Consider the following 27,187-nt stretch of genomic DNA (forward strand, 5'->3'; position numbering starts at 1 on the left):
TGACCCGTTGCTGTTGTCTTAGCTGTTTACCTGTTGTTGTCTCACCCGTTGTCTTAGCTCTCCCAATCAACACCTGTGATTGCTTTATGTCTCTCTCTAATGTCAATATGCCTTGTATACTGTTGTTTAGGGTAGCTGTCTTTGTTTTATTTTACTGCGGAGGCCCTAGTCCTGCTCAACATGCCTCAGATAGGCCATTTTGTCCCACCCCCCACACATGCGGAGATCTCACCATAACTGGTGCCTCCAGAGATGCAACCTCTCTCATTGTCACTCAATGCCTGGATTTATCTCCACAGTACTCGCATCCTACCATACCCCTGTCTGTACACTATGCCCTGAATCTATCCTACCACACCCAGAAATCTGCTCCTTTTATTCTCTGTTCCCAAAGCACTAGATGACCAGTTCTTATAGCCTTTAGCCGTACCCTCATCCTACTCCTCCTCTGTTCCTCTGGTGATGTAGAGATTAATCCAGGCCCTGCAGCCCCCAGCACCACTCCTATTCCCCAGGCACTCTCATTTGTTGACTTCTGAAGCCGTAAAAGCCTTGGGTTCATGCATGTTCATATCAGAAGCCTCCTCCCTAAGTTTGCTTTATTCACTGCTTTAGCACACTCTGCCAACCCTGATGTCCTAGCCATGTCTGAATCCTGGCTTAGGAAGGCCACCAAAACTTCTGAAATTTCCATCCACCAACTACAACATTTTTAGTCAAGATAGAACTGCTAAAGGGGGCGGAATTGCAATCTACTGTAGAGAGAGCCTGCAGAGTTCTGTCATACTATCCAGGTCTGTGCCCAAACAGTTCGAGCTTTTACTTTTAAACATCCATCTCTGCAGAAATAAGTCCCTCACTGTTGCTGCTTGTTATAGACCCCCCACAGCTCCCAGCTGTGCCCTGGACACCATATATGAATTGATTGCCCCCCATCTATCATCAGAGGTCATACTGATAGGTGACCTAAATTGGGATATGCTTAACACCCCGGCTGTCCTACAATCTAAACTAGATGCCCTCAATCTCATACAAATGATCAAGGAACCTACCAGGTACAACTCCAAATCTGTAAATATGGGCACCCTCATAAACATCATCCTGACCAACTTGCCCTCTAAATACACCTCTGCTGTTTTCAACCAAGATCTCAGCGATCACTGCCTCTTTGCCTGCGTCCGTTATGGGTCCGCGGTCAAACGACCCCACCTCATCACTGTCAAACTCTCCTTAAAACACTTCTGCGAGCAGGCCTTTCTAATCGACCTGGAAGGATATTGACCTCATCCCTTCAGTAGAGGATGCCTGGTTGTTCATTAAAAGTGCTTTCCTCTCCATCTTAAATAAGCATGCCACATTCAAAAAATGTAGAACTAAGAACAGATATAGCCCTTGGTTCACTCCAGACTTGACTGCCCTTGACCAGCACAAAAACATCCTGTGGCGTACTGCACTAGTATCGAATAGTCCCCGCGATATGCAACTTTTCAGGGAAGTCAGGAACCAATACACACAGTCAGTTGAGAAAGCAAAGGCTAGCATTTTCAAACAGAAAATTGCATCCTGCAGCATTAATTCCAAAACGTTTTGGGACACTGTAAAGTCCATGGAGAATAAGAGCACCTCCTTCCAGCTGCCCACTGCACTAAAACTAGGAAACACTGTCACCACCAATAAATCCACGATAATTGAGAATTTCAACAAGCAATTCTCTACAGCTGGCCATGCTTTCCACCTGGCTACCCAAACCCCGGCCAACAGCTCTGCACCCCCACAACAACTGGTCCAAGACCCCCTGCTTCTACTTCCCCCAAATCCAGACAGCTGATGTTCTGAAAGAGCTGCAAAATCTGGATCCCTAACACACATCCAGATGAGCTTCAATGCCATGCAACACTCATTCCGTGGCCTCCAACTGCTCTTAAATGCTAGTAAAACGAAATGCATGCTCTTCAACCGATTGCTGCCCGCCCGACTAGCATCACTACTCTGGACGGTTCTGAATTAGAATATGTGGACTATAAATACCTAGGCATCTGGTTAGACTGTAAACTCTCCTTCCAGACTCATATTAAGCACCTCCAATCCAAAATCAAAATTTTCAGTCATGCTGCCAAAAATACCCTTGCAAAACTGACTATCCTACCGATCCTTGACTTCAGCGATGTCATTTACAAAATAGCCTCCAACACTCTACTCAGCAAATTAGATGCATTCTATCACAGTGCCATCTGTTTTGTCACCAAAGCCCCATATATTACCCACCACTGTGACCTATATGCTCTCGTTGGCTGGTCCTCGCTACATTTTCGTTGCCAAACCCACTGGCTCCAGGTCATCTATAAGTCTATGCTAGGTAAAGCCCGCCTTATGTCAGCTCACTGGTCGCCATAGCAGCACCCACCCGTGTCACGTGCTCCAGCAGGTATATTTCACTGGTCATCCCCAAAGCCAACACCTCCTTTGGCCGCCTTTCCTTCCAGTTCTCTGCTGCCAATGACTGGAATGAATTGCAAAGATCACTGAAGTTGGAGACTTATATTTCCCTCACTAACTTTAAGCGTCAGCTGTCAGAGCAGCTTACCGATCGCTGCAGTTGAACACAGCCCATATGTAAATAGCCTATCCAACCAACTACCTACTTCATCCCCATATTTGATTTTGTTTTTCTGCTTTTTTGCACCCCAGTATTTCTACTTGCACATCCTCATCTGCACATATTACACTCCAGTGTAAATTGCTATATTGTAATTGCTTTGCCACTATTGACCTATTTATTGCCTTACCTCCTTACTTAATTTGCACACACTGTATACAGATTATTCTATTGTGTTATTGACTGTATGTTTGTTTATTCCATGTGTAACTCTGTGTTGTTGTTTTTTGTCGCACTGCTTTGCTTTATCTTGGCCATGTCGCAGTTGTAAATGAGAACTTGTTCTCAACTGACCTACCTGGTTAAATAAAGGTGAAATAAAAAGAATGCATAAACAAATGTGTAAATATTTGTATGAACATAACAAGATTGAACAACTGAGACACAAACTGAACAAGTTCCACAGACATGTGACTAACAGAAATGGAATAATGTGTCCCTGAACAAAAAGGGGGCCAAAATCAAAAGCAACAGTCAGAATCTGGCCACCAGCTGCGTTAAGTACTGCAGTGCATCTCCTCCTCATGGACTGCACCAGATTTGCCAGTTCTTGCTGTAAGCTGTTTCCCCACTCTTCCAACAAGGCACCTGCAAGTTCCCGGACATTTCTGGAGGGGAACGGCCCTAGCCCTCACCCTCCGATCCAACAGGTCCCAGACGTTTTCAATGGGATTGAGATCCGGGCTCTTTGCTGGCCATGGCAGAACACTGACATTCCTGTCTTGCAGGAAATCACACACAGAACGAGCAGTATGGATGGTGACATTGTCATGCTGGGGGGTCATGTCAGGATGAGCCTGCAGGAAGGGTACCACATGAGGGAGGAGGATGTCTTCCCTGTAACACACAGAGTTGAAATTGCCTGCAATGACAACAAGTTCAGTCCGATGATGCTGTGGCACACCGCCCCAGACCATGATGGACTCTCCACCTCCAAATTGATCCCGCTCCAGAGTACAGGCCTCAGTGTAACACTCATTTCTTCGACGATAAACGCGAATCCGACCATCACCCCTGGTGAGACAAAACCGCGACTTGTCAATGAAGAGCACTTTCTGCCAGTCCTGTCTGCTCCAGCGACGGTGGGTTTGTGTCCATAGGCGACGTTGTTGCTGGTGAGGACCTGCCTTACAACAGGCCTACAACAGGCCTACAAGCCCTCAGTCCAGCCTCTCTCAGCCTATTGCAGACAGTCTGAGCACTGATGGAGAGATTGTGCGTTCCTGGTGTAACTTGGGCAGTTGTTGTTTCCATCCTGTACCTGTCCCGCAGGTGTGATGTTCGGTTGTACCGATCCGGTGCAGGTGTTGTTACACGTGGTCTGCCACTGCAAGGACGATCAGCTGTCCGTCCTGTCTCCCTGTAGCATTGTCTTAGGCGTCTCACAGTATGGACATTGCAATTTATTGCCCTGGCCACATCTGCAGTCCTCATGCCTCCTTGCAGCATGCCTAAGGCACGTTCATAGACCATTTCACAGGTGCATATTCATTAATTGTTTATGGTTCATTGAAAAAGCATGGGAAACAGTGTTTAAACCCTTTACAATGAAGAGCTGTGAAGTTATTTGGATTTTTATGAATTATCTTTGAAAGGCAGGGACCTGAAAAATTGACTTTTTATTTTTTGTTGAGTTTATATGGGAGATACAACCATCCCAGCTCTGCAGATTTAGCTGCGAAGAGACAGAATCATTAGATCATTTGTTTTGGTACTGTCCATATGTAACATGTCATTCCTGGTTCAGGAATGGCAAAAAAATGGCAACATTTACCTGGAGCTAACTCTGCAGAGTGATTTAAAAAGTCATAGTCAATTTATCAATAATATAGTAATACTTTAATAATATAGTAATACTTTAATAATATAGTAATACTCTAATAATATAGTAATACTCTAATAATATAGTAATACTTTAATAATATAGTAATACTTTAATAATATAGTAATACTCTAATAATATAGTAATACTCTAATAATATAGTAATACTCTAATAATATAGTAATACTCTAATAATATAGTAATACTCTAATAATATAGTAATACTTTTTGCAAAATGTTTTGTCTTTCATTTACAATCTGTAGAAGCTATGAGAATAGAAAGGTTCAGAAGTTTTGTGAAACATCACAGTACAGTGAGAAAATGTATGGAACATAGAAATCAAAACTGGACGGTGTTCAGAGATAGATGGGAGGGGTTGAGGGGAACTGAAGGATGGGACTGGATGGTGTTAATTAAGAGATAGATGGGAACTGAAGGATGGGACTGGACGGTGTTAATTAAGAGATAGATGAGAGGGGTTGAGTGGAGCTGAAGGATGGGACTGGACAGTGTTTAGAGATAGATGGGAGGGGTTGAGTGGAGCTGAAGGATGGGACTGGACAGTGTTTAGAGATAGATGGGAGGGGTTGAGGGAGCTGAAGGATGGGACTGGATGGTGTTTAGAGATAGATGGGAGGGGTTGAATGGAACTGAAGGATGGGACTGGATGGTGTTCAGAGATAGATGGGAGGGGTTGAGGGGAACTGAAGGATGGGACTGGATGGTGTTAATTAAGAGATAGATGGGAGGGGTTGAGTGGAGCTGAAGGATGGGACTGGACAGTGTTTATAGATAGATGGGAGGGGTTGAGGGGAGCTGAAGGATGGGACTGGATGGTGTTTAGAGATAGATGGGAGGGGTTGAGGGAGATGAAAGATGGGACTGGACGGTGTTCAGAGATAGATGGGAGGGGTTGAGGGGAACTGAAGGATGGGACTGGATGGTGTTAATTAAGAGATAGATGGGAGGGGTTGAGTGGAGCTGAAGGATGGGACTGGATGGTGTTTAGAGATAGATGGGAGGGGTTGAATGGAACTGAAGGATGGGACTGGATGGTGTTTAGAGATAGATGGGAGGGGTTGAATGGAGCTGAAGAACTGGATGGTATTCAGAGATAGATGGGAGGGGTTGAATGGAGCTGAAGGATGGTACTGGATGGTGTTTAGAGATAGATGGGAGGGGTTGAATGGAGCTGAAGGATGGGACTGGATGGTGTTCAGCGATAGATGGGAGGGGTTGAGTGGAGCTGAAGGATGGGACTGGACAGTGTTTAGAGATAGATGGGAGGGGTTGAGGGGAGCTGAAGGATGGGACTGGATGGTGTTTAGAGATAGATGGGAGGGGTTGAATGGAACTGAAGGATGGGACTGGATGGTGTTTAGAGATAGATGGGAGGAGTTGAATGGAGCTGAAGGATGGGACTGGATGGTGTTTAGAGATAGATGGGAGGGGTTGAGGGGAACTGAAGGATGGGACTGGATGGTGTTAATTAAGAGATAGATGGGAGGGGTTGAGTGGAGCTGAAGGATGGGACTGGACAGTGTTTATAGATAGATGGGAGGGGTTGAGGGGAGCTGAAGGATGGGACTGGATGGTGTTTAGAGATAGATGGGAGGGGTTGAGGGAGATGAAGGATGGGACTGGACGGTGTTCAGAGATAGATGGGAGGGGTTGAGGGGAACTGAAGGATGGGACTGGATGGTGTTAATTAAGAGATAGATGGGAGGGGTTGAGTGGAGCTGAAGGATGGGACTGGACAGTGTTTAGAGATAGATGGGAGGGGTTGAGGGGAGCTGAAGGATGGGACTGGATGGTGTTTAGAGATAGATGGGAGGGGTTGAATGGAACTGAAGGATGGGACTGGATGGTGTTCAGAGATAGATGGGAGGGGTTGAGGGGAACTGAAGGATGGGACTGGATGGTGTTAATTAAGAGATAGATGGGAGGGGTTGAGTGGAGCTGAAGGATGGGACTGGACAGTGTTTAGAGATAGATGGGAGGGGTTGAGGGGAGCTGAAGGATGGGACTGGATGGTGTTTAGAGATAGATGGGAGGGGTTGAATGGAACTGAAGGATGGGACTGGATGGTGTTTAGAGATAGATGGGAGGGGTTGAATGGAGCTGAAGGACTGGATGGTATTCAGAGATAGATGGGAGGGGTTGAATGGAGCTGAAGGATGGTACTGGATGGTGTTTAGAGATAGATGGGAGGGGTTGAATGGAGCTGAAGGATGGGACTGGATGGTGTTCAGAGATAGATGGGAGAGGTTGAATGGAGCTGAAGGATGGGACTGGATGGTGTTTAGAGATATATGGGAGGGGTTGAATGGAGCTGAAGGATGGGACTGGATGGTGTTTTGAGATAGATGGGAGAGGTTGAGGGGAGCTGAAGGACTGGATGGTGTTCAGAGATAGATGGGAGGGGTTGAGGGAGCTGAAGGATGGGACTGGATGGTGTTCAGAGATAGATGGGAGGGGTTGAGGGGAGCTGAAGGACTGGATGGTGTTCAGAGATAGATGGGAGGGGTTGAGGGGAGCTGAAGGATGGGACTGGATGGTGTTCAGAGATAGATGGGAGGGGTTGAATGGAGCTGAAGAATGGGACTGGATGGTGTTAAGAGATAGATGGGAGGGGTTGAGGGGAACTGAAGGATGGGACTGGATGGTGTTCAGAGATAGATGGGAGGGGTTGAATGGAGCTGAAGAATGGGACTAAAAACAACAAGATAACTAATGTAAAATATAGTGGGTCCGTAAAATGTATATAGTCGATATTAACTGGAAGTAGAAGCCTAAGTGTTGTTGTCCATTAGTTTAGTCCAATTAGGGCAGGGGTGTTGGGTTAGGGGAAAATAATAAAGGAAAATATATTTACAAAAAATACAGTATAGATGGGGGATTGGAAATGGTGCATTACATTGATGGAAGCTACAATACAATGTTACAGTTGATCTAAAAAACCTTGGTGAGAGACCACAGACACACGTTGCTCCTTTCATATATTTATTGATCATCAGCATCATGTTATGGGTATGACTGTCACTGCCAGGGACTAGGGTGTTTGTCAGGATCTAGAAAGGAGCTAAGTTAGAAGAAGACCTGCCTCATTCTTCTGAAAACCTAATGGATAGAGTTTTATTTTTTCACACACACACACACACACACACACACACACACATACACACATACAGTACACACACACACACACAGACAAATACACACACGTGACCATGGCCCTGGAGATGTGAAACCTGCTGAGGATGCAGATGTGACCAAAGGTTCCGCTTTGGTTCCAGTTCCCTGAGGACATAACACCTCCTCTCCCTCCCTCTCTCTCTCTCTCTCTCTGTTTCTCTCTCTCTCTCTGTTTCTTTCTCTCTCTCTGTTTCTCTCTCTCTCTCTCTCTCTCTCTCTCTCTCTCTCTCTCTCTCTCTCTCTCTCTCTCTCTCTCTCTCTCTCTCTCTCTCTCTCTCCCTCACTCTCTCTCTCTCTCTCTCTCTCTCTCTCTGTGACTCTCTCTCTCGCTCTCTCTCTGTCTGTCTCCTCATACTACAATCACACAGCATACAGTATTGTACAGTATTGTGCATCTTCTCTACTGCAGGTAAGTCTGTTTTATCTGAGATATAACCAGATATAACCTGTTATAATATATTCACTTCTGTCCTCTGCCGCTGTAGTTTGTGTCACAACAGTTGAACTGAACTTGTTGATAAAGTTGTTAAATCAGTATGACTTTCTGTCTTTGGATATACACAGGTTTTTGTGTTGTAGACATAATTAAAAACAAATTTCAGCTGGTGTTGATCGTTTTATCTCTCCTCTCCTCTCCTCTCCTCTCCTCTCCTCTCCTCTCCTCTCCCTCTCCTCTCCTCTCCTCTCCTCTCCTCTCCTCTCCTCTCCTCTCCTCTCCTCTCCTCTCCTCTCCTCTCCTCTCCTCTCTCTCCTCTCCTCTCCTCTCCTCTCCTCTCCTCTACTTTTCTCCTGTCCCGTCTCTTCTCAACTCTCCACGCTTTCCTCTCTCCTCTCTTTTCCAGGTCTCTCTTCAGTGGTTGCTATGGTCTGTTTTTGCATTGCTATGGGAGCTATGCTCTCATTGGCTCTGCCTGACCTGGTTACCATGGAGACGTGTACATCGGCGGGGACGCCTGGACTGCATGGTTTCCCAGGGTTACCAGGAAGGGACGGACGAGATGGAGAGACGGGGGAGAAGGGAGTGCCAGGTACACCCCCCCACCCACCCACCCACCCCCCCACCCACCCCCCCCCACCTGGTACATTCCAGGGTACATGATCACATCTCAAAACGTTCCCTCTTCTGTCCAGGTGTTGTATCTGGACCAGGCCAGATACCAGAGAGGGGCCAGAAGGGGGAGCCGGGTGTGAAGGGAGCGGTTGGGAAGCTAGGTCGTAGTGGTGTGAGAGGAGATAAGGGATCTCCAGGGTCAGAGGGACCCCAGGGAGAGCCAGGGGAGTCGGGCTCAGCAGGGTCTCTGTTCCATTCAGCCTTCAGCGTGGCCAGAGGCACCGCCAGCCCTCCAGAGAAGGCCAGCCCCATCAGATTTACCTCTGTCATCACTGATGTTAACAAGGACTACAACACAGAGACTGGACGCTTCAGGTAATGCCGGGCTACACAACTTTCTAAATCCTAACATTGCTGAGGCTCTCACAACGACAGCCTCTCCTGTAGTTTTGTCTTGCCAACGTACGTAGTGGTGCGCACATAAGTCTTCTCTTGGTTCTGAGGATTCTCGATACCAAGCTCTTACCTAGCTAGAACGAGCTGTGACGAGTCAGACATTCACGCTTGCCATACAAAGTTGAAATATCTAGCCAATACATTTTGAATTGAATATCATTGCCTGTGAATATCAGAGTTGTAACCATTTGACACACTGGCTAAAGCAAATACCCATAGTGCTCTTCTAGTACACACGTCTCCACATTCTGGGGGAAACAACGGCATCATCTCACTGGCTTCTTTTCTGAGCTCTCATTGGCTATCGCTGCTCACTGTTCTCAAAACGTGTCGCTACATATATCACACTACAAGAGCATTGCAGATTTGAACATTTTGGGCCGTGTGGGACTGCTCAAAAAGGGGATCTCTCAGCATCTCTGACCTGCTCTGTGCTGTCTGCATGGCCGAGTAGGCAACAACATTGGGATTTTGTCTCTGATCTTAAAAATGTGTCTAGGAAAGTTAAAATCAGGGCCAAAATCATGTAGTGTACTGTCTGACTGTCCTTTCAATGCTGAGAGCCCGTACTGCAGCATTTAATGTCAGCAGAATGAACCTCGGTGGCTCGCGACGTGTAAGCAGGTACGAGCTCCGCAAATCCATTAGGGCTGCAAAAACACAATAGACTCAAACTTGAATTGATGTTCAACTCAGACTTGCGGCACTGAAGACTTTAACAGACTGCAAAGATAAATCCAGCTGTGTGGTGCCCACCGAAGCTTCCCTCCCAGACGACTTTAACACATTCTATTCCCGCTTCGAGGCAGACAATACCGAGCCATCCATGAAGACTCTCGCTGCTCCAGGCGACCAGGTGCTTTCCCTCTCCGTGACTGACGTGAGGAAAACTCTCAAAAGAGTGAATACTCACAAAGCTGCCGGCTCAGATGACATCTCTTACCGAATCCTCAGAATGTGTGTTGACCAGCTGGCTGGCCTCTTCTCAGACATCTTCAACCTGTCCCTGTCCCAGGCTGTAGTCCCCACTTGCTTCAAGGAGACATGCCCCGTCACGCTTCAAGGAGACACTCCCTGTCACGCTGACCTGGTCATCATGAAGTGCTTCGAGAGGCTGGTCATAGCCCACATCAAGGCCAGCATGCCAGGCACACTGGACACACTAGTGAGGAGGGAACATGCTCCGTTCCACATCAACAGGACTGCAGTAGAGAGAGTCAGCAGTTTGAAGTTCCTTGGCATCCACATTGGCGTCCACATTACCAAGGACTTGTCATGGACCAACAACACGACCACTCTGGTCAAGAGGGGGCAACAGCATCTCTAGTTCTTAAGGCGGTGAAGATATTATGCATGCCGCCCCAGGTCCTCTCCAAATACTACTGCTGCACCATCGAGAGCATCCTGACCAGTTGCATCACAGCCTGGTACGGGAATTGCTCCGTCCACAATTGCAAGGCCCTCCAGTGGGTGGTGAAGACCATGCTCCCACACATCCAGGACAACTACTTGAAATGGTGCCTGAGGAAGGCACCCAGCATCATCACACACCCCAGCCAAGAGCTGTTCTCTCCCTTGCCGTTGGGCAGACGGTATCGGAGCATGAGGTCTGATACCAAAAGGCTCACAGACAGTTTCTATCTACAAGCCATCAGACTGCTGAACACTTGATCTGGACTGACCACCTGCTCTGATTCTCCACACCTTAGCACACACCCACACAGATATCCACTCATCCCCACCCACACAGATATCCACTCATCCCCACCCACACACAGATATCCACTCATCCCCACCCACACAGATATCCACTCATCCCCACCCACACAGATATCCACTCATCCCCACCCACACAGATATCCACACATCCCCACACACACACACACACACACACACACACACACACACACACACACACACACACACACACACACACACACACCAAATCACATGTATTCATAAAGCCCTTCTTACATCAGCTGATATCACAAAGTGCTATACAGAAACCCAGCCTAAAATCCCAAACAGCAAGCAATGCAGATGTAGAAGCACAGTGGCTAGGAAAAACTCCCTAGAAAGGCAGGAACCTAGTGAGGAACCAGGCTCTGAGGGATGCTACACACACATCACAACTGATGCTACCAGACTGGTATTATGATATACTAAATACTGCACATTTTAAAAACGGGCCTTCCACCTCCTCCCCAATAGTGTAAATATTATACTATAAATTGTGCCTTTCTGTATTATACCGATGCTAAAATGTTTATTCTATTCTACTGAGCCATTTACTTTTTGTTCAAATTCTTAAATGTAATTCTTTTATTTTTTTGCACTGTCACGAAGGAGCCTGCAGTCAGCATTTCATTGGACGGTGTTTATTATGTTTATCATGTACATACGACTGATACAACTAGAAACTGTCTGTGTCTGTTAACTGTCTGTCAGTCAGCTAGTCAGTCAATCAGCTAGTCAGCCAGCCAGCTAGTCAGCCAGCTAGTCAGTCAGTCAGCCAGTCAGCTTGTCAGTCCATCAGTCAGCTTGTCAGTCCGTCAGCCAGCTAGTCAGTCAGTCAGTCAGTCAGTCAGCCAGTCAGTCAGTCAGTCAGTCAGTCAGCTAGTCAGTCACTCAGTCAGCTAGTCAGTTAGTCAGTTACCTAGTCAGTTAGTCAGTCAGTCAGTCAGCTAGTCAGTTAGTCAGTTACCTAGTCAATCAGTCAGTCAGTTAGTCAGTTACCTAGTCAGTCAGTCAGTCAGCTAGTCAGTTAGTGAGTTACCTAGTCAGTTAGTCAGTCAGTCAGTCAGCTTGTCAGTCTGTCAGCCAGCTAGTCAGTCAGCCAGTCAGCCAGCCAGTCAGTCAGTTAGTCAGTCAGTCAGTTAGTCAGCTAGTCAGTCAGTCAGTCAGTCAGCTAGTCAGTCAGTCAGTCAGTCAGCTAGTCAGTTAGTCAGTTACCTCGTCAGTTAGTCAGTCAGTCTGTCAGTCAGCCAGTCAGCTAGTCAGTCAGCTAGCTAGCTAGTCAGTCAGTCAGTCAGTCAGTCAGTCAGTCAGTCAGTCAGTCAGTCAGTCAGTCAGTCAGTCAGTTAGTCAGTCAGTCAGTCAGTCAACCAGCTAGTCAGTTAGTCAGTTACCTAGTCAGTTAGTCAGTCAGTCAGTCAGCTAGTCAGTCAGTCAGTCAGTCAACCAGCTAGTCAGTTAGTCAGTCAGTCAGTCAGCTAGTCAGTTAGTCAGTTACCTAGTCAGTCAGTTAGTCAGTCAGTCAGGCAGTCAGTCAGCTTGTCAGTCCGTTCGTCTATCCATCCACCCATCCTCTCTCTGGCTGTAGGTGCCGCGTGCCGGGGACGTACTACTTTGTGTACCACGTCTCGTCTGAGGAGAGACTGTGTCTGGTGTTCAAACTGGATGGAACCAGTCTGGCCTCCTTCTGTGACCTGACGTACGGGGCACGAAGAGACAGGTACACACACACACACACACACACACACACACACACACACACACACACACACACACAAACACACACACGCACACACACACACAAACACACACACACACACACACACCCCCCACACAAGCACAAACACACACACGTACAAACACACACACACGTACAAACACACACACACGGACAAACACACACATGGACAAACACACGCACAAAATCACACACACACACACACACACACACACACACACACACACACACACACACACACGCACATGCACAAACACACACGCACGCACGCACACATGCACAAACACAATGTTAACCCTTCCCTCTCCCTCTCCCTCTACCTCTCCTCCTCTTTTCTTCTCCCCTCTCCCGCTCCTCTCCTCTCCCTCTCCTCCCCCTCTCCTCCCCTCTCCAGGTGAGTTCGGGGGGTCTGGCTACGTACTTGAAGAAGGATCAGGAGGTGTGGTTAGAGACCAACGATTACAACGGCATGACGGGAAAACCTGAAGGGAACAGTCTCTTCTCTGGCTTCCTGCTCTACTCTCACTAACCTGAAGGGAACAGACTCTTCTCTGGCTTCCTGCTCTACTCTCACTAACCTGAAGGGAACAGTCTCTTCTCTGGCTTCCTGCTCTACCCTCACTAACCTGAAGGGAACAGTCTCTTCTCTGGCTTCCTGCTTTACTCTCACTAACCTGAAGGGAACAGTCTCTTCCCTGGCTTCCTGCTCTACCCTCACTAACCTGAAGGGAACAGTCTCTTCTCTGGCTTCCTGCTCTACTCTCACTAACCTGAAGGGAACAGTCTCTTCTCTGGCTTCCTGCTCTACTCTCACTAACCTGAAGGGAACAGTCTCTTCTCTGGCTTCCTGCTTTACTCTCACTAACCTGAAGGGAACAGTCTCTTCTCTGGCTTCCTGCTCTACCCTCACTAACCTGAAGGGAACAGTCTCTTCCCTGGCTTCCTGCTCTACCCTCACTAACCTGAAGGGAACAGTCTCTTCCCTGGCTTCCTGCTCTACCCTCACTAACCTGAAGGGAACAGTCTCTTCCCTGGCTTCCTGCTCTACTCTCACTAACCTGAAGGGAACAGTCTCTTCTCTGGCTTCCTGCTCTACCCTCACTAACCTGAAGGGAACAGACTCTTCTCTGGCTTCCTGCTCTACTCTCACTAACCTGAAGGGAACAGTCTCTTCCCTGGCTTCCTGCTCTACTCTCACTATATATATATCTCTCTCTCTATCCCTCCATCCATCCATCCAATCAATCAATCAATCAATCAATCAATCAATTAATTAATGACTTAATAATGTACTTCTATTATTCTGTTTTGAACAGTAAAGGCGTTTTAACTCATGAGTTTTGGTGTTGTTATTATCCATTGCTTTAACGGCATTTTGATTAAATGAATCAAGGTCAACTGTGTTTTTATGCTGAACAGGAACAATCTCCATGTTTACCGTTGTGATCTTCACCAGGGTTAGATTTTTCAATTCCAGATTTTTCAATTTTTACATTTCAATTCCAGTAAATTCAGAAGGTTTCCTCATTTTAAACCATTCAACAGAATTGGTATTGTGATTTCAGTGTACTTCCTGAATGGACTGGAATTGAAATAGAATTGTCCCAACCCTGCAATCCACGATGCTGTGTTTCAAACGGAACCCTATTCCCTATATAGTGCACTACTTTAAACCACAGACCTATGGCCCCTATTCCAAATATAGTGCACTACTTTAAACCACAGACCTATGGCCCCTATTCCAAATATAGTGCACTACTTTAAACCACAGACCTATGGCCCCTATTACCAATATAGTGCACTACTTTAAACCACAGACCTATGGCCCCTATTCCAAATATAGTGCACTACTTTAAACCACAGACCTATGGCCCCTATTACCAATATAGTGCACTACTTTAAACCACAGACCTATGGCCCCTATTCCAAATATAGTGCACTACTTTAAACCACAGACCTATGGCCCCTATTACCAATATAGTGCACTACTTTAAACCACAGACCTATGGCCCCTATTCCAAATATAGTGCACTACTTTAAACCACAGACCTATGGCCCCTATTCCAAATATAGTGCACTACTTTAAACCACAGACCTATGGCCCCTATTACCAATATAGTGCACTACTTTAAACCACAGACCTATGGCCCCTATTCCAAATATAGTGCACTACTTTAAACCACAGACCTATGGCCCCTATTACCAATATAGTGCACTACTTTAAACCACAGACCTATGGCCCCTATTCCAAATATAGTGCACTACTTTAAACCACAGACCTATGGCCCCTATTCCAAATATAGTGCACTACTTTAAACCACAGACCTATGGCCCCTATTACCAATATAGTGCACTACTTTAAACCACAGACCTATGGCCCCTATTACCAATATAGTGCACTACTTTAAACCACAGACCTATGGCCCCTATTACCAATATAGTGCACTACTTTAAACCACAGACCTATGGCCCCTATTACCAATATAGTGCACTACTTTAAACCACAGACCTATGGCCCCTATTACCAATATAGTGCACTACTTTAAACCACAGACCTATGGCCCCTATTACCAATATAGTGCACTACTTTAGAACAGAGCCCATGGCCCCTACTGTGGGTGGACCATTTCTGTTTGTCAGTGGTGTGTACGCCAAGGAACTTGAAGCTTTCTACCTTCTCCACTGTGGTCTCGTCGATGTGGATAGGGGGGTACTCTCTCTGCTGTTTCTTGAAGTCCACGATCAGCTCCATTATTTTGTAGACATTGGGTGAAAGGCTATTTCCTGGCACCACACACTGAGTGCTGGTAATCAGGCCTACTACTGTTGTGTCATCTGCAAACTTGATGATTGAGTTGGAGGCGTGAGTAGCCACGCAGTCATGGGTGAACAGAGAGTACAGGAGGGGGCTGAGCGCACACCCTTGTGGGGCCCCAGTGTTGAGGATCATCGAAGTGGAGGTGTTGTTTCCTACCTTCACCACTTGGGGGCGGTCCGTCAGGACCCAGTTGCACAGAGCGGGGTTCAGACCAAGGGCCTCAAGCTTAATGATGAGCTTGGAGGGTACTATGGTGTTGAATGCTGACTTTTCAATGAACAGCATTCTTACATTTATTTATTTATTTTACCTTTATTTAACCAGGTAGGCAAGTTGAGAACAAGTTCTCATTTACAATTGCGACCTGGCCAAGATAAAGCAAAGCAGTTCGACAGATACAACGACACAGAGTTACACATGGAGTAAAACAAACATACAGTCAATAATACAGTATAAACAAGTCTATATACAATGTGAGCAAATGAGGTGAGAAGGGAGGTAAAGGCAAAAAAGGCCATGGTGGCAAAGTAAATACAATATAGCAAGTAAAACACTGGAATGGTAGTTTTGCAATTGAAGAATGTGCAAAGTAGAAATTTTTTATTTATTTTTTATTTCACCTTTATTTAACCAGGTAGGCCAGTTGAGAACAAGTTCTCATTTGCAACTGCGACCTGGCCAAGATAAAGCATAGCAGTGTGAGCAGACAACACAGAGTTACACATGGAATAAACAATTAACAAGTCAATAACACAGTAGAAAACAAAGGGGGGAGTCTATATACAATGCGTGCAAAAGGCATGAGGAGGTAGGCGAATAATTACAATTTTGCAGATTAACACTGGAGTGATAAATGATCAGATGGTCATGTACAGGTAGAGATATTGGTGTGCAAAAGAGCAAGTAAATAAATAAAAACAGTATGGGGATGAGGTAGGTGAAAATGGGTGGGCTATTTACCAATAGACTATGTACAGCAGCAGCGGTCGGTTAGCTGCTCAGATAGCTGATGTTTGAAGTTGGTGAGGGAGATAAAAGTCTCCAACTTCAGCGATTTTTGCAATTCGTTCCAGTCACAGGCAGCAGAGTACTGGAATGAAAGGCGGCCAAATGAGGTGTTGGCTTTAGGGATGATCAGTGAGATACACCTGCTGGAGCGCGTGCTACGGATGGGTGTTGCCATCGTGACCAGTGAACTGAGATAAGGCGGAGCTTTACCTAGCATGGACTTGTAGATGACCTGGAGCCAGTGGGTCTGGCGACGAATATGTAATGAGGGCCAGCCGACTAGAGCATACAGGTCGCAGTGGTGGGTGGTATAAGGTGCTTTAGTGACAAAACGGATGGCACTGTGATAGACTGCATCCAGTTTGCTGAGTAGAGTGTTGGAAGCCATTTTGTAGATGACATCGCCTAAGTCGAGGATCGGAAGGATAGTCAGTTTTACTAGGGTAAGCTTGGCGGCGTGAGTGAAGGAGGCTTTGTTGCGGAATAGAAAGCCGACTCTTGATTTGATTTTCGATTGGAGATGTTTGATATGAGTCTGGAAGGAGAGTTTGCAGTCTAGCCAGACACCTAGGTACTTATAGATGTCCACATATTCAAGGTCGGAACCATCCAGGGTGGTGATGCTAGTCGGGCATGCGGGTGCAGGCAGCGATCGGTTGAAAAGCATGCATTTGGTTTTACTAGCGTTTAAGAGCAGTTGGAGGCCACGGAAGGAGTGTTGTATGGCATTGAAGCTTGTTTGGAGGTTAGATAGCACAGTGTCCAATGACGGGCCGAAAGTATATAGAATGGTGTCGTCTGCGTAGAGGTGGATCAGGGAATCGCCCGCAGCAAGAGCAACGTCATTGATATATACAGAGAAAAGAGTCGGCCCGAGAATTGAACCCTGTGGCACCCCCATAGAGACTGCCAGAGGACCGGACAGCATGCCCTCCGATTTGACACACTGAACTCTGTCTGCAAAGTAATTGGTGAACCAGGCAAGGCAGTCATCCGAAAACCGAGGCTACTGAGTCTGCCGATAAGAATATGGTGATTGACAGAGTCGAAAGCCTTGGCAAGGTCAATGAAGACGGCTGCACAGTACTGTCTTTTATCGATGGCGGTTATGATATCGTTTAGTACCTTGAGTGTTGCTGAGGTGCACCCGTGACCGGCTCGGAAACCAGATTGCACAGCGGAGAAGGTACGGTGGGATTCGAGATGGTCAGTGACCTGTTTGTTGACTTGGCTTTCGAAGACCTTAGATAGGCAGGGCAGGATGGATATAGGTCTGTAACAGTTTGGGTCCAGGGTGTCTCCCCTTTGAAGAGGGGGATGACTGCGGCAGCTTTCCAATCCTTGGGGATCTCAGACGATATGAAAGAGAGGTTGAACAGGCTGGTAATAGGGGTTGCGACAATGGCGGCGGAAAGTTTCAGAAATAGGGGGTCCAGATTGTCAAGCCCAGCTGATTTGTACGGGTCCAGGTTTTGCAGCTCTTTCAGAACATCTGCTATCTGGATTTGGGTAAAGGAGAACCTGGAGAGGCTTGGGCGAGGAGCTGCCGGGGGGCAGAGCTGTTGGCCGAGGTTGGAGTAGCCAGGCGGAAGGCATGGCCAGCCGTTGAGAAATGCTTATTGAAGTTTTCGATAATCATGGATTTATCGGTGGTGACCGTGTTACCTAGCCTCAGTGCAGTGGGCAGCTGGGAGGAGGTGCTCTTGTTCTCCATGGACTTCACAGTGTCCCAGAACTTTTTGGAGTTGGAGCTACAGGATGCAAACTTCTGCCTGAAGAAGCTGGCCTTAGCTTTCCTGACTGACTGCGTGTATTGGTTCCGGACTTCCCTGAACAGTTGCATATCCCGGGGACTATTCGATGCTATTGCAGTCCCCCACAGGATTTTTTTGTGCTGGTCGAGGGCAGTCAGGTCTGGGGTGAACCAAGGACTGTATCTGTTCTTAGTTCTGCATTTTTTGAACGGAGCATGCTTATCTAAAATGGTAAGGAAGTTACTTTTAAAGAATGACCAGGCATCCTCAACTGACGGGATGAGGTCAATGTCCTTCCAGGATACCCGGGCCAGGTCGATTAGAAAGGCCTGCTCACAGAAGTGTTTTAGGGAGCGTTTGACAGTGATGAGGGGTGGTCGTTTGACTGCGGCTCCGTAGCGGATACAGGCAATGAGGCAGTGATCGCTGAGATCCTGGTTGAAGACAGCGGAGGTGTATTTGGAGGGCCAGTTGGTCAGGATGACGTCTATGAGGGTGCCCTTGTTTACAGAGTTAGGGTTGTACCTGGTGGGTTCCTTGATGATTTGTGTGAGATTGAGGGCATCTAGCTTAGATTGTAGGACTGGTGGGGTGTTAAGCATATCCCAGTTTAGGTCACCTAACAGAACAAACTCTGAGGCTAGATGGGGGGCGATCAATTCACAAATGGTGTCCAGGGCACAGCTGGGGGCTGAGGGGGTCGGTAGCAGGCGGCAACAGTGAGAGACTTATTTCTGGAGAGAGTAATTTTCAAAATTAGTAGTTCGAACTGTTTGGGTATGGACCTGGAAAGTATGACATTACTTTGCAGGCTAACTCCTCCCCCTTTAGCAGTTCTATCTTGACGGAAGATGTTATAGTTGGGTATGGAAATCTCTGAATTTTTGGTGGCCTTCCTGAGCCAGGATTCAGACACAGCAAGGACATCAGGGTTAGCAGAGTGTGCTAGAGCAGTGAGTAAAACAAACTTAGGGAGGAGGCTTCTGATGTTGACATGCATGAAACCAAGGCTTTTTCGATCACAGAAGTCAACAAATGAGGGTGCCTGGGGACATGCAGGGCCTGGGTTTACCTCCACATCACCCGCGGAACAGAGAAGGAGTAGTATGAGGGTGCGGCTAAAGGCTATCAAAACTGGTCGCCTAGAGCGTTGGGGACAGAGAATAAGAGGAGCAGGTTTCTGGGCATGGTAGAATATATTCAGGGCATAATGCGCAGACAGGGGTATGGTGCAGGAGAGTATTTGGAAGTATTTGGAAGCTTAGGTTTGGCAAAATGTTTTTGAAGAAAATATGTAAAAACGAAAAATAGACGATATATACAAGGGACACGACGAGACAGGGCGACTTACTGCTACGCCATCTTGGACGTCATCTTGGACGCCCCAAAAGCAGCAGCATGACCAGGTAGACTGGGGACAGCAAGGAGTCATCAGGCCAGGTAGTCCTGAGGCATGGTCCTAGGGCTCAGGTCCTCCGAGAGAAGAGAGAGAGAAAGAGAGAGAGAGAAAGAAAGAGAGAGAGAATTAGAGGGAGCATACATAAATTCACACAGGACACCGGATAAGATACGAGAAATACTCCAGATATAACAGACTGACCCTAAGCCCCCCGACACATAAACTATCGCAACATAAATACTGGAGGCTGGGACAGGAGGGGTCGGGAGACACTGTGACCCCATCTAACGATACACCCGGACAGGGCCAAACAGGCAGAATATATCCACACCCACTTTGCCAAGGCACAGCCCCCACACCACTAGAGGGATATCTTCAACCACCCACCTACTACCCTGAGACAAGGTCAAGTATAGCCCATGAAGACCTCCCCCACTTCACGAACCCGAGAGGGTCGCCAACCAAGACAGGAAGATCACTTCTGTGACTCAACCCACTCAAGTGATGCACCCCTCCTGCTAGGGACGGCATGGAAGAGCACAAGTAAGCCAGTGACTCAGCCCCTGTAATAGGGTTAGAGGCAAAGAATCCCAGTGGAGAGAGGGGAACCGGCCAGGCAGAGACAGCAAGGGCGGTTCGTCGCTCCAGTGCCTTTTCGTTCACCTTCACACCCCTGGGTCAGACTACACTCAATCACAGGACCTACTGAAGAGATGAGTCTTTAATAAAGACTTAAAGGTCGAAACCGAGTCTGCATCTCTAAAATGGATGGGCAGACCATTCCATAAAATGGAGCTCTATAGAAGAAAGCCCTGTCTCCAGCTGTTTGCTTAGAAATTCTAGGGACAATTAGGAGGCCTGCGTCTTGTGACCGTAGCGTACTTGTAGGTATATACGGCAGGACCAAATCGGAAAGATAGGTAAGAGCAAGCCCATGTAATGATTTGTAGGTTAGCAGTAAAACCTTGAACTCAGCCCATGCCTTAACAGGAAGCCAGTGTAGGGAGGCTAGCACTGGAGTAATGTGATAAAATGTTTTGGTTCTAGTCAAGGTTCTGGCAGCCGTTTTTAGCACTAACTGATGTTTATTTAGTGCTTTATCCAGGTAGCCGGAAAGTAGAGCATTGCAATAGTCTAACCTAGAAGTGACAAAAGCATGGATTCATTTTTCTGCATAATTTTTTGGCCAGAAAGTTTCTGATTTTTGCAATGTCACAAAGATGGAAAAAAACTGTCCTTGAAACAGTCTTGATATGTTTCATCAAAAGAGAGATCAGGGTCCAGAGTAACGCCAAGGTCCTTCACAGTTTTATTTGAGATGACTGTACAACCATCAAGATTAATTGTCAGATCCAACAGAAGATCTCTTTGTTTCTATGTACCTAGAACAAGCATCTCTGTTTTGTCCGAGTTTAAAAGTGTAACATTTACCGCCATCCACTTCCTCATGTCTGAAACAGAGGCTTCCAGGGAGGCCATTTTGGGGATTCACCATGTTTCATTGAAATGTGTGTCGTCTGCACAGCAGTGAAAGTTGACATCACCAAGAGGTAGAATATATCGTGAAAACAATAATGGTCCTAAAACGGAGCCTTGAGGAATATCAGAGCCTTGAGGAATATCGAAACGTACCATTGATTTGTCAAAGGACAAACAGAGATGAACTGATATGTTTCCGAAAGATAAGATCCAAACCAAGCAAGGACTTGTCCTCATAGACTAATATGGGTTTCCAATCTCTCCAATGTGATAATCGATGGTGTCAAAAGTGGTACTAAGTTCTTGGCGCAAAAGTACAGACGTAGAGCCTTGGTCTGACACCATAAAAATGTTAATTTACCACCTTTACAAATGCGGCCTCTTGTACTATGATGGTCTAAAACCAGATTGGAGCATTTCGTATAGATTATTTGCCTTCAGGAAGACAGTGAGTTGCTGTGTAACAGCTTTTTCAAAAACATTTGAAAGTTAACATTCACTGCTATACAGACACAGCTGTACATTTCGATGAAACCCCAAAAGTTCCCTCCCTTTAAAATGTTTTTGAAAAAGCTGTTGAACATTTTGTATCCATTGTTTGTCTTCAAGAAGGCAGTGAGTTGCTCTAACAGCTTTTTGTTAAATGTTGAGAGGAATGGGAGATTTGATATAGGCTGAAAGTTTTAAAAATATTTTCTGGGTCAAAGTTTGGCTTTTTCAAGAGAGGCTTTATTACTGCCACTTTTAGTGAGTTGGTGTCACGCCCTGACCATAGAGAGCCCTTGTTTCTCTGTGGTGTAGTAGGTCAGGGCGTGACTACGGGGTATTCTAGTTTATAATTTATATGTTGTGTTCTAGTTTATATTTTCTATGTTGGTGTTTTGTATGATTCCCCATTAGAGGCAGCTGGTAATCGTTGTCTCTAATTGGGGGGATCATATTTAAGTAGCTATTTTTCCCACCTGTGTTTGTGGGATATTGTTTTGTGTTTGTGCATGTGCACCACGTAGTCACGTTTCGTTGTTCGTTTATTGTTTTGGTTTTGCTGAAGTTTCACTTAGTAATAAAGATGTGGAACTCTACGTACGCTGTGCCTTGGTCCAGTTCTTATGACAACCGCAAGGGAACCAGGAGGAGAGGCCTCATTTAACACAGTCAATTCATCAGGCTTAAACCATGTTTCAGTCAGGCCAATCACATCAAGATTATGATCAGTGATTAGTTCATTAACTATAACTGCCTTGGAAGTCAGGGATCTAACATTAAGTAACCCTACTTTGAGATGTGAGATATCACAATCTCTTTCAATAATGACAGGAATGGAGGAGGTCTTTATTCCAGTGAGATTGCTAAGGTGAACACCGCCATGTTTAGTTTTATGGCCCAACCTAGAACGAGGCACAGACACAGTCTCAATGGGGATAGCTGAGCTGACTACACTGACTGTGTTAGTGGCAGACTCCACTAACAGCCTGCTGCCTGGCCTGCACCCTATTTAATTGTGGAGCTAGATGAGTTAGAGACCTGTCTATGTTGGTAGATAAGATAGGATGGAGTCCAGCTAGGATGGAGTCTGTCACTCCTCAACAGGCCAGGCTTGGTCTTGTTTGTGGGTGAGTCCCAGAAAGAGGGCCAATTATCTACAAATTCTATCTTTTGGGAGGGGAAGAAAATCGTTTTCAACCAGTGATTGAGTTATGAGACTCCCCCTAACTGGGAGTGGGTCAGAGACTCTGCTGTAGAGTTCATCACTCCCCCTAACTGGGAGGGGGCCAGAGACAATTACTCGATGCCGACACATCTTTCTAGCTTTCTATCTTTACACGCTGAAGCTATGTTGCGCTTGGTGACCTCTGACTGTTTCATCCTAACATCGTTGGTGCCGACGTGGATAACAATATCCCTATACTCTCTACACTCGCCAGTTTTAGCCTCAGCCAGCACCAGTTTTAAGTCTAATACTGCGGGTAATGGAGTCACCAATGACTAGGGTGTTCAATTTGTCAGAGCTAATGCTGGGAGGCTTCGGTGTCTCAGACCCCGTAACGGCTGGAGGAGAGACCAGAGAAGACTTGGACTCTGACTCTTATGACAACCGCGGGGGATATGGTCACTAGTGTTTCATGCTTAACGGGGAGAATCGGTTGAATGTTTCAGTCGGCTGAATGAGCGACACTGGTTAAGCATTCCTACAGCATTTCCTTCCATAAGCCATGAGAAAGTTGGCCGGCTGCGGGGATCGTGTGAGGGGATTTATACTACTATCTGTACTTATTGGCGGGCATAGACGCTGTTTCATCTTTCCTACACTTAAATTACCCTTGCCTAAAGATTGCGTCTGAAGCTGGGCTTGCAGCATTGCTATCCTCGACATAAGGAGATTGTTCTCCTGTATATTATGAGTACAGCGACTGCAATTAGAAGGCATAATGTACTACTTAGCTTCAGCTGGTGGAGGTCCTGACAAACCAAATCAAATCAAATCAAATTTTATTTGTCACATACACATGGTTAGCAGATGTTAGCAGATGTTAATGCGAGTGTAGCGAAATGCTTGTGCTTCTAGTTCCGACAATGCAGTAATAACGAGCAAGTAATCTAACTAACAATTCCCCCAAAAAAACTACTGTCATACACAGTGTAAGGGGATAAAGAATATGTACATAAGGATATATGAATGAGTGATGGTACAGAGCAGCATAGGCAAGATACAGTAGATGATATCGATGTACAGTATATACATATGAGATAAGTATGTAAACCAAGTGGCATAGTTAAAGTGGCTAGTGATACATGTATTACATAAGGATGCAGTCGATGATATAGAGTACAGTATCAACGTATGCATATGAGATGAACAATGTAGGGTAAGTAACATTATATAAGGTAGCATTGTTTAAAGTGGCTAGTGATATATTTACATCATTTCCCATCAATTCCCATGATTAAAGTGGCTGGAGTAGAGTCAGTGTCATTGACAGTGTGTTGGCAGTAGCCACTCAATGTTAGTGGTGGCTGTTTAACAGTCTGATGGCCTTGAGATAGAAGCTGTTTTTCAGTCTCTCGGTCCCAGCTTTGATGCACCTGTACTGACCTCGCCTTCTGGATGGCAGCGGGGTGAACAGGCAGTGGCTCGGGTGGTTGATGTCCTTGATGATCTTTATGGCCTTCCTGTAGCATCGGGTGGTGTAGGTGTCCTGGAGGGCAGGTAGTTTGCCCCCGGTGATGCGTTGTGCAGACCTCACTACCCTCTGGAGAGCCTTACGGTTGAGGGCGGTGCAGTTGCCATACCAGGCGGTGATACAGCCCGCCAGGATGCTCTCGATTGTGCATCTGTAGAAGTTTGTGAGTGCTTTTGGTGACAAGCCGAATTTCTTCAGCCTCCTGAGGCGCTGCTTCCTCACGATGCTGTCTGTGTGAGTGGACCAATTCAGTTTGTCTGTGATGTGTATGCCGAGGAACTTAAAACTTGCTACCATCTCCACTACTGTTCCATCGATGTGGATGGGGGGGTGTTCCCTCTGCTGTTTCCTGAAGTCCACAATCATCTCCTTAGTTTTGTTGACGTTGAGTGTGAGGTTATTTTCCTGACACCACACTCCGAGGGCCCTCAACTCCCCTGTAGGCCGTCTCGTCGTTGTTGGTAATCAAGCCTACCACTGTTGTGTCGTCCGCAAACTTGATGATTGAGTTGGAGGCGTGCATGGCCACGCAGTCGTGGGTGAACAGGGAGTACAGGAGAGGGCTCAGAACGCACCCTTGTGGGGCCCCAGTGTTGAGGATCAGCGGGGAGGAGATGTTGTTGCCTACCCTCACCACCTGGGGGCGGCCCGTCAGGAAGTCCAGTACCCAGTTGCACAGGGCGGGGTCGAGACCCAGGGTCTCGAGCTTGATGACGAGCTTGGAGGGTACTATGGTGTTGAATGCCGAGCTGTAGTCGATGAACAGCATTCTCACATAGGTATTCCTCTTGTCCAGATGGGTTAGGGCAGTGTGCAGTGTGGTTGAGATTGCATCGTCTGTGGACCTATTTGGGCGGTAAGCAAATTGGAGTGGGTCAAGGGTGTCAGGTAGGGTGGAGGTGATATGGTCCTTGACTAGTCTCTCAAAGCACTTCATGATGACGGATGTGAGTGCTACGGGCGGTAGTCGTTTAGCTCAGTTACCTTAGCTTTCTTGGGAACAGGAACAATGGTGGCCCTCTTGAAGCATGTGGGAACAGCAGACTGGTATAGGGATTGATTGAATATGTCCGTAAACACACCGGCCAGCTGGTCTGCACATGCTCTGAGGGCGCGGCTGGGGATGCCGTCTGGGCCTGCAGCCTTGCGAGGGTTAACACGTTTAAATGTCTTACTCACTTCGGCTGCAGTGAAGGAGAGATCGCATGTTTCCGTTGCAGGCCGTGTCAGTGGCACTGTATTGTCCTCAAAGCGGGCAAAAAAGTTATTTAGTCTGCCTGTTATTTAGTCTGCCTGTTATTTAGTCTGCCCATGTCCAGATAAAGCGTCCAAGGTGAAAAAGTTCAATAAACAAAGAGGAAAAAGTAAATAAAAATAAAACGGTCATTAAAAAGTACAAATCGTAAAGTTGGCAGGCCGCAAAGAAACGTCAGCAACAAACCGCACAGCAGCACGTAAACAAGTCTACAAGTTGTGACCGGAAATGACGATGTCTGGGTGTATTCTAAGAATTCATGTGAATTTGATAATACGATCATCCATTGATGTCTGTTTGTGCGGAGCTTGATTAGTAATGCCTAAAAATACAAATGTGAATGCTAGGTAAATTAGAGAAAAGATATATGTACTACAGTACCAGTCTAAAGTTTTAGAACACCTACTCATTCAAGTTTTAATTTTTTAATTTACATTGTAGAATAATAGTGAAGACATCAAAACTATAAAATGACACATATGGAATCATGTAGTAACCAAAAAAATTATAAACAAATCAAAATCTTTTTTATATTTCAGATTCTTCAAAGTAGCCACCCTTTGCCTTGATGGCAACTTTTCACACTCTTGGCATTCTCTCAACCAGCATCATGAGGTAGTCACCTGGAATGCATTTCAATTAACAGGTGTGCCTTCTTAAAAGATAATTTGTGGAATTTCTTTCTTTCTTAATGTGTTTGAGCCAATCAGTTGTGTTGTGACATGGTAGGGGTTGTTTACAGAAGATATCCCTATTTGGTAAATGACCAAGTCCATATTATAACAGCTCAAATAAGCAAAGAAAAATTATAGTCTATCATTAATTTAAGACATGAAGGTCAGTCAATACGGAACATTTGAAGAACTTTGAAAGTTTCTTCAAGTGCAGTCGCGAAAACCATCAAGCGCTATGATGAAACTGGCTCTCATGAGGACCGCCACAGGAAAGGAAGACCCAGAGTTACCTCTGCTGCAGAGGATAAGTTCATTAGAGTTAACTGCACCTCAGATTGCAGCCCAAATAAATGCTTTGCAGAGTTAAAGTAACAGACACATCTCAACATCAACTTTTCAGAGGAGAATGCATGAATCAGGCCTTCATGGTCTAATTGCTGATGATGGAGTGCTGAAACAGATGACCTAACCTCCACAATCACACGACCTCAACCCAATTGAGATGGTTTGGGATGAGTTGGACTGCAGAGTGAAGGAAAAGCAGCCAACAAGTGCTCAGCATATGTGGGAAGCATTCCTCATGAAGCTTGTGGAGAGAATGCCAAAAGTGTGCAAAGCTGTCATCAAGGCAAAGGGTGGCTACTTTGAAGAATCTAAAGTAGAAAATATATTTTGATTTGTTTAACACTTTTTTGGTTACTACATGATTCCATGTGTTATTTCATAGGTGTGACGACTTCACTATTATTCAACAATGTAGAAAACAGTAAAAAATATAGGTGTGTCCAAATTTTTGACTGGTACTGTATGTAAAGAATTGATGATTTTATGCAATTCTTCAACAGTCCTACAGGCTATGTGTCAGTGTGAATCTTGTCTCATATTTTCCCCTCTTTTTGGGGTATGACATTAATAATATTACAGCTGTATAGCTAATAGGCTGTGTGTTCAGGGGTATGACATTA

General features: G+C 46.1%; 1 protein-coding gene across 1 annotated transcript; it reads left to right on the plus strand.

Annotated features, from left to right (window-relative positions):
* Positions 1–7,932: 7,932 nt before the first annotated feature.
* c1qc (complement component 1, q subcomponent, C chain) lies at positions 7,933–13,990 on the plus strand. The gene is given in 6 exon segments (XM_042311452.1): positions 7,933–8,083; positions 8,517–8,702; positions 8,806–9,100; positions 12,504–12,616; positions 12,619–12,635; positions 13,048–13,990. Coding segments are annotated over 5 exon segments (726 nt in total). The 5' UTR covers positions 7,933–8,083; positions 8,517–8,536; the 3' UTR covers positions 13,183–13,990.
* The last annotated feature ends 13,197 nt before the right edge of the window (positions 13,991–27,187 follow it).

Source organism: Oncorhynchus tshawytscha, linkage group LG33 (assembly GCF_018296145.1).
Source record: "Oncorhynchus tshawytscha isolate Ot180627B linkage group LG33, Otsh_v2.0, whole genome shotgun sequence".
Lineage (NCBI taxonomy): Eukaryota > Metazoa > Chordata > Actinopteri > Salmoniformes > Salmonidae > Oncorhynchus > Oncorhynchus tshawytscha.